This window comes from Corylus avellana, chromosome ca10 (assembly GCF_901000735.1).
Source record: "Corylus avellana chromosome ca10, CavTom2PMs-1.0".
Classification (NCBI taxonomy): Eukaryota; Viridiplantae; Streptophyta; class Magnoliopsida; order Fagales; family Betulaceae; genus Corylus; species Corylus avellana.
In genome coordinates, this window is record NC_081550.1 from 7,577,813 (window position 1) to 7,591,777 (window position 13,965).

At 36.2% G+C, this 13,965-nt stretch overlaps 1 protein-coding gene across 1 annotated transcript; it reads right to left on the reverse strand.

Annotated features, from left to right (window-relative positions):
- Window positions 1–526: 526 nt before the first annotated feature.
- On the reverse strand, window positions 527–9,480 carry LOC132163345 (transcription factor LHW). The gene is made up of 10 exons (XM_059573598.1): window positions 8,738–9,480; window positions 7,497–7,703; window positions 7,319–7,400; window positions 6,614–6,655; window positions 6,475–6,534; window positions 3,793–5,679; window positions 3,579–3,680; window positions 3,108–3,248; window positions 2,876–3,001; window positions 527–1,234 (listed from the first exon to the last, which is right to left on the reverse strand). The coding sequence occupies exons 1-10, from the start codon at window positions 8,830–8,832 to the stop codon at window positions 1,055–1,057; spliced, it is 2,922 nt and encodes a 973-aa protein (XP_059429581.1). The 5' UTR covers window positions 8,833–9,480; the 3' UTR covers window positions 527–1,054.
- Window positions 9,481–13,965: the final 4,485 nt, after the last annotated feature.

The window sequence follows — 13,965 nt, forward strand, 5'->3', positions numbered from 1 at the left end:
GTAAGATTAACTTTTGACACCATAATAGAATTTGAAGAATAATTTTACTGCAGAAAAGATTCAATCTTGCTCATAAAGGAAGGGATGCGCTTGGTTTGTTTCCTTGATGATGACAATGTTCGACTTGGTAAAATCCCTGGATTCTAAATGATTTGTTTCCATGTTGATGATATCAATAATTGATTTGGCTAAATCCTTGATTCAAGATGATTTGCAAATTACAGTAATACTATATGGTCAAGACCTGTTCTATTTTACCCGACACCTTAACAGTTAATGCAGAATAATGCTATAAGTCCCTCCAATAATAATGTGACTATTAAAATCACCATTGAGCTTGTGATTAATCATTATTGAATTTTGATCAACTGGTAATTTTAATAGCCAGATCATTCTTAGAGAGACTCAAGAAAAACACAAAAGAAATTTCTAGAATTACTTGTTAACACAAGCTATTTCAAGACAAAGAATGCCGATTGGCCATGAAGTGTCCAAAAAAGAATACCATCATCAAAGGCCATGGAAATCTTCCAGAATCAAAGACATTCATCATTACATTAACATAAGTAACATCAATTACCCAGGAAAATCCAGTAGTAGAAGAAAAAAAAAAAAAAAAGATTTGCCAACTAAAACACTTCAACACCTCTCTATTTCATGTTCCACATCTTCTGTACAATGTGTGAACCACAGAACCCAGAATCCCTCTCCTGCCTACAAGATAACCATCAAGCTAAATTAAATAAATCCAGGTTTTCCAGGGTGTGCGCTATCAATAGGCTTCACAATAGTTGGGAACCATGGCTAAATATTCTTCTCAGATTCAGGTTCTAGAGGAAAATATCTAATTCCTTGGATAAGGAAAGAACACACTCACAAAGGGTCTTGAGCAGCATTTCACTAACTAAAAATCTTCCCCTACAAACCTCAGTCATAATATGGTTTGTGGGTGACAAAAACTTGGTCAAAAGTTAGAACCACCGGAATCCATGTTAGTCATTGCAAGCAAATTCCGAGCTCGCTCTCAACAAGAACCCGTATAGCATGCAGCCAATCATTGCAAGCTACTGGGCCTTCCAGTTGCAGGTATAGGGGCAGCTTGGGGATGAGAGCAGTGGACCATCATATTGTTGTTGTCAATGCCATTACCTGATCCTGCACTGCCCTTCACAGTTTGCTCCAAGAGGCGAACTAGAGACATAAATATTTCCATCCTCGTTATGTCCCTATTTGCCTGTATATGAAAATCGAAGTAAATTGAGATAAGTAAAAGGCATCATAGTTCAAAGAAAACAGAGACATCTGTCAGTCAGTCAAGGAACATTCAGACTATTGTAGAGGGAGAGTAGAGGGTGTAATTTTTTAACAAATCTCAACCATATATGGGCTTGGAAAAAGGCTAATAATTTTTTGAAGCATTCCTTTTTTTTTTTTTTTTAATTTTTTTTCCTTTATAATTGAAGATAGAAAATACAAGAATTGAAAAGCACATGCCAGGAAAGGATTAGAACAATTGTGATTACACTTTTGAGGTTTCATGACATTAGAAATTGCAATCACATCAACTTGCTGAGGATGCAGATTTTATTGAGTTCAGGTTTTCATTAAGAGGACTTCAGAAATTTTACTGCACTGCATATTTCCATGCTTCTTGGCATTTTGCTCCTGGGAGTATAATCAAGCAAATGCTAACAAATTGCTAAACGTATCAATTCTTCTAGCTCTTTCCCAGCAGATTAATCAATCAAAGATCTTCCCAAGAGAAGAAAGGGATCCTTTATGGCGTGGTTTGAATGAACTCAAATCTCACTTGGTGTATTGGGACAATGTGCTGTCTATGCAATGTTGGATGTTTGGGTTTAAGAAATTGGCCTTTCTAACCAGGTGGTGCTTGGAAAATGGTTGAGATGTGTGGTGTAGAGGGTGAGGGAGGCTGGATCATAGATAGGCAAGGATATCCTAGGGTTTAGTGTTGTGGAAGAGAGTATTCTTGAGGGTTGGGGGATTCCCTTGGTCTCACTACCTATAGGGCAGTATATGGAAGGTGTACCTGTCTTCGGTATGATGTTAGGTGTGACGAATTGCCACTAAAAACAACTTTTTTATCTTGTTTAACACTACTGAATATGAAAACACATAAGTAGCATTTTATGAGGGTTCAGCCCGTAAAATTCATTGATATCCTAGATATATTAGAGATCTGAATAACTGTGACTTGACATAATAGGGTGGATGAGATGGGAGAGTGAGGATAGGTATTTTTCAGTTTTTCAATGAAAAAATGCCAAATTTTAAACCTTGCTTTCTTGGGAAGACTTTTGTTTGCCTAAATTCAGTATTCTAGCAAAGAGTCTTTGAGAGCGTCCAGCAACATTTGTGGAGTTCCCAAATGAAGTTACCTTTTTGGAAATCAAGAAGCAAACAATCTAATCAAACGGAGCCTAATTACCAGTGTTCTTAATGTCCACTTTCTCAATGATATGTTCTCGTAAACTCAAAAATCACAACTAAATCTTTCTCCGTAGACTCCTTCGCTACCCCCTTAGACATTCCCTAAACCTCCCTTCCCACGAATAGATACCACACGGGCTGATGGGACCTAGATCCTCTCCATTTCAAATGAAATGGAGGGGATCCATTTAGTTAAAACAAGAGGGTATTTTTGTCCAAAACAAATATTTTGGACGAGTTTTGGACAAAAATGCCCTCTTGTTTTAACTAAATGGATCCCCTCCATTTCAAATGAAATGGAGAGGATCCTTCTCCGGGCTGACAAGGCCAATCATACTCTCAATATAATATAACCATGTAATGCACAAATAGCATTTAAATAACAGTTTACTAGGAAGGGCAAGGCTCCTGTTTAGATTATTACCTCAACTGCAAAGCGTGCCCATATTTTTTCATTTCGAGCTTCCATCACCCCCTTCAAGATGGTCAAACCCAATCCTCTGATAATTTCAGCTATTTCTAAAAAGAAACCCCGTTCTTCACAAAGCATCTGTGAGAAGAGTGAAGAATATTAAAAACAAAATGAATCAGTGCTTTTACAACTAAGGCTTAGAAGTCTGAGATTTAAAAAAAAAAAAAAAAATGTCAGTTACTACCTCCACAAGCATCTGACGAGGTGGATTCAGATCTTCAACTATAATGGGGCAGACCATGGATTGTGAGCCAACCTCATATGCCCATGTCGCCCCTCCCTCAAAATTGTCTTTCAAAAGCAGTCCACCTTCTTTACTAACAATCTGTGAGTGAGATTGTATTCAGGCAAGGACATACACCATCAGAAGATTCCCATCCTCAATTATCTTTGCTCAGAGCATAAAATGGTGAAAGCAAAACATGATAATTTGTTTAAGTAAAGCTCTAACATCATAAACTTATACTATATTATTGGCAGCAAATACACAACATGCATACAAATTACTTCTTCAACTGGGGAAGTTTATGCCTGGCTCCCAGTGTCATTGCACATGACATAATTTTCACACACTATCGTTAACCGTATTTTTCAATGAACTTCAAACAGAGGCTTGGTAAACAGAGAAACAAGGTAAATTTGACACTGCCCATACCTTGGACTCCCCGGTTTGTTTTAGCTTGTCTGCATGCTTTGTGACACTTTGCAAGAAAAGCATATGCTTGATGGTACGTTCAAGTAGTGCATCTATGCTACACTGTACACCGCATTAAAAAATTAAAGAATAGCATTAGTGTTGAATGCTATAAAATTCCAAATATGAGAGAGAGAGAGAGAGAGATTGAAGAGAAAAGACAAAGAAGTATTACTTTTGCTCCATTTGGCACAATTTCCCGCAACTCCTTCACACGATCTTGGATCATCTGGCGATCCTTTGGCCTCGGTCTCGGGTTCTCCCCAGGTTTAAGCCTTTTGCGGTTTGATTTGTTGATTTCATCAGGCCTCTTAGAATATGCCGTTGACACACTACTATCACGCTTCACATTACTACCCTGCTCAACCCATGAACTGATATGAGATGCATAATTGGAAGTAGTTTGAGAACAGTTTCCTGCATCATCCTTGCTGTAACCAGGTCTAAGAGAACTAGTTTCTACAGTCCCTAGTTTTCCTGGAGGCTTAGGAAGGCCAAAAAACTCCCCCTGCACTTGATCAGACATACTAACCCGTCCATAGGTGGGAGAACTACTAGGAACAGAGGAGCTACTGATCTTTGTTAATGTCGTCCTACAAGACACATCATCATCTGACCTCTGCTTGGAAGCAGAGTGAGCCCTAGAGACCACAGCATCTAAAAGGTGGTCACTGCCTATCCCAGTGAAGATACCACTCTCCGATATTCCTTCACTTACTGGACACAAATCTGAACCCACACCCTCCATGTTCATTAACACTGAAGAATTCTCACCCAGATTTTGCGTATTTACATATGGCCCATTAGCAAGAAAATTATTCCAAGTGCCACTAAGTAGTTTATTTTTAAATTCCACACCCAAAATATCAAATAAGTCGTCCCCTGATGGAGGCTGGGTACATGCATCTTCATGCTTAGCATTTGCAGAGGGAATCTTATTTCCACTGTCATGGTTCTGGTAATCAGGAGAAAAACCAGGGATATGCTCACTCAAAGACATATGCTTGTCTGGATGGTGGAGTAGGATCTCAAGGCCTTGAAAAAACTCAGTATCCATTTTATGTTCCCTTTGTGCCAACTTGGTTTGATTATGCTTCACAACTGTGGAAATCCGTCTTTGATCAACTTCTCCTGAAAGCATGTTACTGGAAGTTAATTGATCCGCCAGACCATGTAAAGGAACCCCCTGTGTCTTCGATGAACAAGCATATGGAAGCCCAAGTTCAGTGAGATGTGCACCAGAAAGATTACTGTCATCTGCTCTATATAGTCTTGGAAGAGAACAAGGAACTGAATTTGGCTTTGAACGATATTTATCGATTTCACCATGTAACTTACTTCCTTCAGACAATGGAGTAGCAACAGAAGCTACGTGGGAATCAAGCATTAGCCCTCCATTTCTTCTCGGTTGAGACATTTTCAAAGTACTTGATGCACTTGAGTTCATATTGAGATGATCTTGAACACCAGCACCTGACAAAATATGTTGCTCCATTATATTTTGGTTGCTATCACTTCCCCCCAATTGGCCAAATTCAGGTTGATAATTCAACCCAGATCTTGAATTGCAGAAAGAAGACTGCTGGCTCTGCCATGCAACAGGATTTGAGGGGATCACTTCAGCTCCCACAACTCCACTCCCAAGTTTGTTGTTGATAGAAAAATTTGGCTTCATCATAGGAGTTACTTTTTGTTGGCAAATGTCATCATGGGATGTAGGCATTGTTTGGATCTTGTTAGGAGGTCGAAATGTTGAGGCAGTAGTCCACAGGTTATTCCGAATCTCCCCTATTACAGAATGAGATGATTGACCAACAAGCCTTGAAGCCTGAGATAAATTGCTTTGTTTTTTACAGTCATCAACCATCAAAAGTGAGGGATTTGTCACTTTATAACTTCCAGAAGGTTCCACAGATACGGGCACTCCAAAAGTAACTGGTACTCCAATTTTCTCAGCAGAATCTATTGTTGCATAGTTGTCAGATAAAAGAGCACCAGGGATGCATCCCAGTTGCAAGATAAGATTCCTCACGTGATTTACAAGTCCAATATTCTCCATAATCTGAAATGAGAAGTATCAACACATTAAGTTAGGAAGTTGAGAGCAACTGACAGAAACAACAAACATATCTGTCATCATAAACAAATCAAGCATGCATTACAATGTGAAGCACGAAATTGAGAACAAGTATCATATTAGTTGTGCCACATAACAAATATTAAATAACTAATATTTGCAGAGAATCTCATTTTGCTATTAATTCCAATATTTCTTGCAGGGGCTATTATGCCAATATTGCTTGCAAACAGCAATAAGGTATACCAGATGACCATTTGTGTAAAGATCTATTGTAATTACTTGTCAACTACAATGAAATGGAAGTCAATCAGATTTCTTTGTTTGGCCCCGACACTTTAACTACATTTGACCCTGTAGAAGGTAGCTATTTATAAATAAGAAAAACATTACAGCTCTTTCTCAATAAATCACCCAAGTTCAAGAACAGCAGTTGAATTTGCTAGCCAACAAAACCAACAGTTTTCCCATTAGTTGGACATCTTTGATGCCTCAACAAAAAAGTGTGTAGTGGGGCTAGTATAGGAAATCCATATAGGGAAGAAAGTGACAACCTTGAGTCAAAATGCACCAGATGTCACTAAAGGATGGTGTCAAAATAAATTAAAGGCCAAACGTATACTGGCACCAACATTCATAACATGCTATATATATAGACTGAAGGGAGAGAGAGAGAGAGAGAGAGAGAGAGAGAGAAGCACAGTGTCCTATTTACAGAACAAGAATAACCAAAAAGGATCTATAGCCTTTAAGCCAAAAGAATAAATAAATAGCACTTACAGACAAAGAAGAACCAAGTTGAACAACCCCATGCGGAAGAATAGGAATAACTACAACTGTCTGCAATCAAATACAAGTACTGTTAATGAAACAGCAAGGTAAATACCATATGAGATAAAAAGCATAAAAGCTAGCAGACCTGCATTTCAGCTGAAAATTGGTGACGAACCTCATTTAGAACCTAGAAGCACCAATAAACTAAAAGTTACATTAAGCACAAAGAGAAAAAACTAATCCCTTACTATAGACTTTTTAACCTTCCAGAGAAAGCAATGTCTATAAGGATTTTTAAAGAGGCATCATCTAGTTCTCATTTCAAAGTCAATTCTTTTTCCATGCCCTTTTTCAATGTATAGCTGCTTATGATTGTTTTCATATTTCTCGTTTTCATGACTTTCTTTTTTGATAAGTAAATGTAGATATTTGTGTACGAAACATAGATCCAGAAATAAACCAAGCCAACAACACAAAAAAAATTGGGCTCGGCGTCGTTTTCATGACTTTCTTAATCTCTTTTTTTTTTTTTTTGGGTTAGTTAGGTGTTTCTCTTGTATACTTTATGTATATTTGGACGCCCACTTTGGTTTTTGACGAACTCTATTTACTTAACCAACAAATAAAAAATAAAGTCAACTTCCTTTCTTTTCTTTTCTTTTTTAAGCTCATTTTACTCATCAAAGTTTGGACGTCAAGTAGAATCGGCACGAAAACATTTTTAGGTTCTATGGCATGGAGCCATCAGTGCAAAGACGCCCAAACTATCATTGAAATTTTAACAATGAGCTCTAGAAAGGAAACCTCGCTCTCTTCTAGTCAAACCAGAGGCAGAATTTCTATTACGTACCTCTGATAGATGGGCATCCCTATTGTAGTTGTTTGAAAGAATCCACTGATGGTGTCCTGTAAATGCAGCTCGCCCAACTATCCTGAAAAAAATAATAAAAACAGTGCCTCATACGCTTAGTTTCAGGAAAAGCACTTGAAGCAGCAAGTAGAAAAGAAGAAAAGCAAAAAAATCATACCCTTCACCCACTACATAAACTTGATTATTAATCATCATATCATTTATCAGTGAATGGACTCTGTCCCCTAATTGACTCCGAAGCTGAGAGGAGCGAATTTCCGGAGAATCCCAGGATCCCTCCCACTCTTTAAAAGTCTCAGATCCAGAAATGCATGGAGCAGAACATGGTGAGGGTTCATAATAACAATCTTCCCAAATCAATAACCTGCCAAGATATGAAGAGCCCCATCATTTAACTCTAAAACAAATATCAAAAGTCCTAAAGGAGACAGATACCAGTGTTAAGGGCACAACATTCCTAACTTCAGAATAAAAATTTAAACGACAAACAATCCAAAACATAACTTTATAAGACTAAATAGTTCAAGAGGGCTCAGCTCGGAAAAATTTTAATTTTTTCTTCTACGGAACAGGAAACTATATATATATATATATATCCTACTGTAATTTCCCAGCAGCCAAACAGATCCTGACAGAAGGCAACTGATCAATGAATACCCTATTATATGCCGGTGATAAAAGGTAACATTGTTTATTAGGAACAAGAAAATAAGACGGAATCGAATCAAACAAAGGATGACAAATTCTGATTCAACAGATTCATCGGCAGAATTTAGTCAATACACACAGTGGGGGTTGTCAAACTAATACAAATCTACTTTTCACCGAGATTCTTAAGGACAAAACAGAACCAACCAAAGCATAAAGTTCCAAAATAAGGAACGTACAAACATGAGATAAACGAATCAAATACCAGATAACAGTAGCCAATCAGACCACAACTTGTGAAAACCTACCCCTCATAGACCAAATCAGATCCTATATGTTTGGTAACCGAGAAAATCTAGGAAAGTGAAAGTAAAAAGTAAATAAATCCCCGAAACCATAGGGAATCTAAAATAGAAGAGTTCCGAGGCCTGATTCACTACTCTTAATTGAGTTCTTGACTTTTCTTACGAAACAAAAACAAAAAGAGCCCCAGAAAAAGAAAAAGAAAAAGGAAAAGGAAAAGGAAAAAAAAAAAAAAGAGTTCTCTTTTTCTTTACTTTCCTTTCCCTTTCTCATCAACCAAACGGAGATGTACTTAGGATTCAAAACTCGGAAACCCCAAACTAATCATACAAGCTCGACTAGTTAGATAAGTTGACTTTTGAGCACTGACCAAAACAACAACAAAACAGAAAAAGCTCAAAGACTTCACTTCCTTTCTCTAATCCACTCATCCTCTCCGGGACTTACTTAGGGTTTTGACATCCGATCTTCCAGAACACAGCATAGGACCACTGATTCGGACTGCACAGCGACTTGAGCACCTCTTTGAGCAAGTACCCCATAGCTTCGGAGCTCGGTATCACCCACTTTAGCGAACGAGTTTGGATTCAAACAAGCGAACAGAGACTGAAGAGCGAGACAGAGAAACAGATACAGCAAAAATAATTTACCGCCGGCAGAGACCGATCATTTTCCGGCGACTTCTATCTAACTCCCGCGGCACGACCCTCTTCCCGCCTGCTTCGTCCTCAATCCCCCGCTCCTCTTCCTCTCCGGATCCAAGCTCCCAGACACCATTCTCCGGTAAGCCATTCAAAGGCAGAGAGCTCAAGAAACCGAAAAGGTCCCGAGCAAAGAGCGAGAGTGCGAGAGAGTGAGAGAAGTGAAAGCGTCTTACAGCCTTCCCTTCTCCTACACTATCCCACAAGCTTCGATCCTGTACATGCCCATTATTTGCGCCATTTGAGCTCCAACTCCGCTAAAAAAAAATGCAAAAGATTTCTGGGTTTCTCGAAAGAGCGCGTGTCTGCTAGTGCGCGCGCGCGCGTCGCTCTCTCTCTCTGTCGCAGTCGGTGTCTCGGGGGTTGTTGGTAAGGTCGGCTTCAGGCTCAGATTGCAGCCACTGCTGCGTCCTCTCTCTCTCTCTCTCTCCCCCTGCGATATTCTTCTCTGTGTGGGATTGAAAAAGAAATTGCAAGTGTGCTAAAGTGCGCTTTAGCGGCCACATTATACCACTAGGGGTTTCACAAACAGGCACGGAGTTTCAACAAATCACATCTCCATGCCACTCCTCCGCTTTTGTCGGCTTCTGAATTTTTCTCCCTTTTTTTTTTTTTCTCTCCTTTTTTTTTTGGTCGATGTTTTTGGGGGTGTGAACAGGTGGGGGTTTGGGGAGGTGACGAGCTAGTGCGGGTTGCTGTCGCCATGACGTCATTTCTGTCGTTGCCCTCCGCTCTCTTTGCTTTGTCAAATAATGAGAAATTACTTTAGAACTGGGAGACAGTTAAGACTTCATTTAATTTAACCTTTCTTTCTTTAATTTTGTTGGTACATTTTGACATTTTTGGCCTGACATATAGTTGGGGAGATAAAATAATTGTTTGAATATCTATACTCAAATGGAAATCTGCAAATGTATCGTTTGATTGAAACATTACAAATTCTATACCCATCAATCATTAATACTATGTATACTACAGCATATTATGAATGGTACGAGCGTTCACATTGGGGATCAGTCAAAATAGTTAAAAGGTTTAATTTATCTAAACCTCGTAAAAAATATATATATATAGTAAAAAAAGTTTCTCGTCCGACCAAAGAATTGACTAGCTGCTGCAGTTCTCAACAGAGCATTAAAAAAAAAAAAATAGTCTATTTTTCTCCTCTTTAAAAATAATAGTAAAAATTAATAACTAAAATGCTTGAAAAAGTAAACATTTTTTTAAGTTGAATGTGAATACTTTGATGATCAAGGAAGAGACTTTCATTTTCTTTTAACTTTTTTTTTTTTGTCCTCAGGGGTAGCTCAATCGGCTGGGGACCACACATTATGAAGCGGAGGTCACTAGTTTGAATCCTCATCTTCCCTCTTGTGTAAACATGTCAAAAAAAAAAAATTCTTTTTTTACAGAAATTTCCTTCAAACCAGTATGAAAAAAAATATCCTCCGACTCATGTAAAACACTGCCAAGCGTCTATAAACATTGGGGAATGCTAGGTGTTCTTCTAGTGTTCTCTTGGTGTCCTCCTAATTATGATGTGGCTTTTAAAATTATCGTTGAATTTGAGATTATTATTATTGACTTTTAATATATTGGTGATTTTAAAAGTCACATCATAATTGGGAGAACACTAAAAGAACACCAAGCATTTCCCATAAACATTTAAAAGGCATATTAAATTATTAACCTCATTAATAGTAGTTTATTAATTTATATTAAATTTAATATACCTTTTAAATGGTTATAAACACTTGGCACTATTTTATATGGGTTGAAGCATATTTCTCTGTATCGGTTTGGTTCTATCTTTTTTTTTAATGGATTTTTTTATCTTTTGAAGTTTGTCTTTTACAATATTATTTCTTTTATTTTTTTTATTTTTCAATTATAACTCACCAAATGGTGGCTCAAAAATAAAACGGTCCAATGATCTATTCATTCAACGGTCATTTTTTTTTTTTTTTCTTTCTTTTACTTTCTTAGTCATTGAACGGTCCAGTCAAATTCAGCTTGTGATTGCTGGAGGCTTCGAGCTGTATTTACAGAAAAGAAAGAAAAGAGGAACAAAAAAAAAAAATCATGATTTTTTTATTAGGGATTACAAGATTATTCATCTATTATGATGACCAAGTTAAGAAAAAGTCTTGGTCTCTAGGGATTTTTTTTTTTTTTTTTTAAGAGGAAAACAACTCCAGCAATAAATTAACCTATAATTTAGAAGGTTGACTAAATCAAAGAACTTAGAATGGTTGCCGCAGAAGCGTTGGCAGTTTTTTTCAAGCATTTAAATTTAATAAAGATTTGGATCTACGAAATATCATTGTAGAAGGTGACGCACTTTAAGTAATTAATGCAATGAGATCTATTGACAAATTAGCGTAAATTTGAACAGCTAGTCGATGACATACGCATGGTATTAGCTTTGTTATTTAGTTGGCAAATTGTTCATACTCGACAAAGATGCAAATTTTGCGGCACATGGTATAGCAAGAGCTATTAAAAAAGGCATGGATGGGTCTAGATGAAAGAAATTTTTAATTTTATATGTGACAGTGACATTAGTTGCTCTATTTTCATCATTTATGAATGAGACCCATATATATTTTTTACCAAAAAAAAAAAAAAAACCTATAATAAGTTTTTCTCTATTTTTATTTAAAGTTGTGCTATAATCCTGTGACGAGATTTTTAGGTGATATATTTTGGGTATGAATTTAAATGGATGCATCATCACAACATATCAAATCATAGCTCCAACTAAATGTATTGGTGTTTTTTGAGCAATACATATATATATATATATAGAGAGAGAGTTAAGGATTCGTAGATTCATGTCTGATGTTCATGAAACATTTACTAAAATTTGGTAGGTTATGTTTCCTAACCAAAAACAGATTTGCTTTGTTTCTATTTTTTCTTTTGCCGGCCGAGATGGATATTATTATTATGGAAATTATTATAGTTGTCAAGCAGATCCCCTTAAGTCTTACCCACACAAAAAATTAAAAAAATATACATAAAGAGACCCCCCTTTCTTTTAATAAGTCGAGAATCTTGTATGAATTTATTTCTTGCTCATAGGTTTCCACCGGTCCCTCAAAAAAAAATATATATATATATATATACGCCTCATCGGTAAGGGTGTCAATCCGGTCCAGTTTTTTGGTTTTTGGCCAAAATCGGGACCGAAACCGGGAATAGGGTTCCGGTTATATATATATATATATACCCGGTTCCGGTTTTTTGGTTATAACCGGGTGCCAAAAACCGGAACCGGAACTGGAACTGGCTCCCTGGTTTTCTGATTTTCCAGTTCCGGTTCCCCAGTAATTTTTGACACCTCTACCCATCCGTCTCTCAGAAAAAAAAAAAAATAATAATAATAATATATACGTAGGATCAGGATTACACAAAGAAGAACAATATCATTTCTCATATATTTTTTTATAATAATGTTAAAAACTACATTTTAATCTTACTACAACTACTCATAATAGTGACATGACATACTCAATTAACAATTGAATAAGTTCTTGTAAGCAAAACAAAAATAATAATCTAAGATTTCGTTATAACTATCATGTTATGAGATAGTTGTAAAATAAAAATATAATACTTAGCATTACTCTTTTTAATGAAATAGAGATGAAATAGTATAACTCTGACAAAATAGTATCGCCTTCATTTCAAATGAAATGGAGATGAGCTACTTCATAATCAATATTTTATTTTGTTTTATCTAACAGTTTACATGAGATAAAACAAAATAAAATCTTGGCTATAAAATGACTCGTTTCCAATATTTTCATTGTATCCTTATTTAAGGAGGTTTAATCAATAAAGAAATTATCAGAAAATTAAACACAAACCTTGTGTTTGAAAAAACATTTTAAATTTCTTAAAAGGTCTAAGTTTTCTCAGAACCTAAATCTATCTTCGTAACAAGTAATTACTGCGTATATATCTATTCAGGCATTACAACTGTGCTATAAATACGTTGTTAAGGCACGTATTCTTTATATGAGCATTACAACGGCACAATAATTAATTAAATAAAAAGCTAGATTTTAGTTCTTATACCTCAAAAATTTCTAAACTTCTACATCAATAATCCACTTCCACATGGCCTTGCTAATCAAGAACCCTTCCTTCACACTAAAATACTTAAATTAGAGATTATAGAGAGAGATAAGATTTTGGAATGAGTTTTCAATTGAACTTTAACCTCTATTTATAGGCCAAAAATTCACTTTTGAACAAAATCTTTATTCTTAATTGCTAAGAAATCCAAATTTCCGCTCAATTTTTTAATAAAACATGTTCGTTCAAACAGGTTGTTTCCCATTCGATCGAGAAAATTTTCTTAGCTGTTAAGTAAGTTTGACATGCATTTCATTTGAAAATGCCCTTAGCCTCGTTCGAACGGAAAGGTCAATTCCGCGTATGAGTTTATAAATTGGTCATAACTTTTGTTACAAGTGTCAGAATTGCGTATATAACTTCAATCTAAAAAGCTTCTTTCAAGATGCCACATTCACCAATAAGCTTGCCAGCGTATTTTCAAGCTTAAAATACATCGTTTTCACCTCCATCTACCTCATTTTTTCTCATAAAATATTAAAAATTGAATCAACGCCCTTAAAAGAACTACAACATTCGCGGCACCTAAGCCGCCATGGAATACACTATTAGATCCAATAACATTACTTATTGACCAAAAAATGACTAAGAAAATGGAGATGTATTCTCCCACAACCACGTCTCTTTGCAAGGAAATATTATCTTATTTATTTTGTTGATTTTTATTACTATTATCATTTTTTTAATCCATTGCCAAATGCTAATAATTTTTTTTTTTTAATAAAAGACAATGACGAGATCGATTAATAAAGGGGACCACAATTATTATAATTGTACTAACCCACTATCATACCATTAAACCAACACCTTACTGGGTGTAAGAATAATTAT

Bases quoted from the DNA above. Each gene is read 5' to 3' on its own strand.
- LOC132163345 (XM_059573598.1), bottom strand. From the start codon at position 8,832: ATGGGGTACTTGCTCAAAGAGGTGCTCAAGTCGCTGTGCAGTCCGAAT. The intron at 7,401-7,496 runs GTATGATTTTTT...TATTTTTTTCAG, and splicing joins GTTTATGTAGTGGGTGAAGG to GATAGTTGGGCGAGCTGCAT. The intron at 5,680-6,474 runs GTAAGTGCTATT...TTCTCATTTCAG, and splicing joins AACTTGGTTCTTCTTTGTCT to ATTATGGAGAATATTGGACT.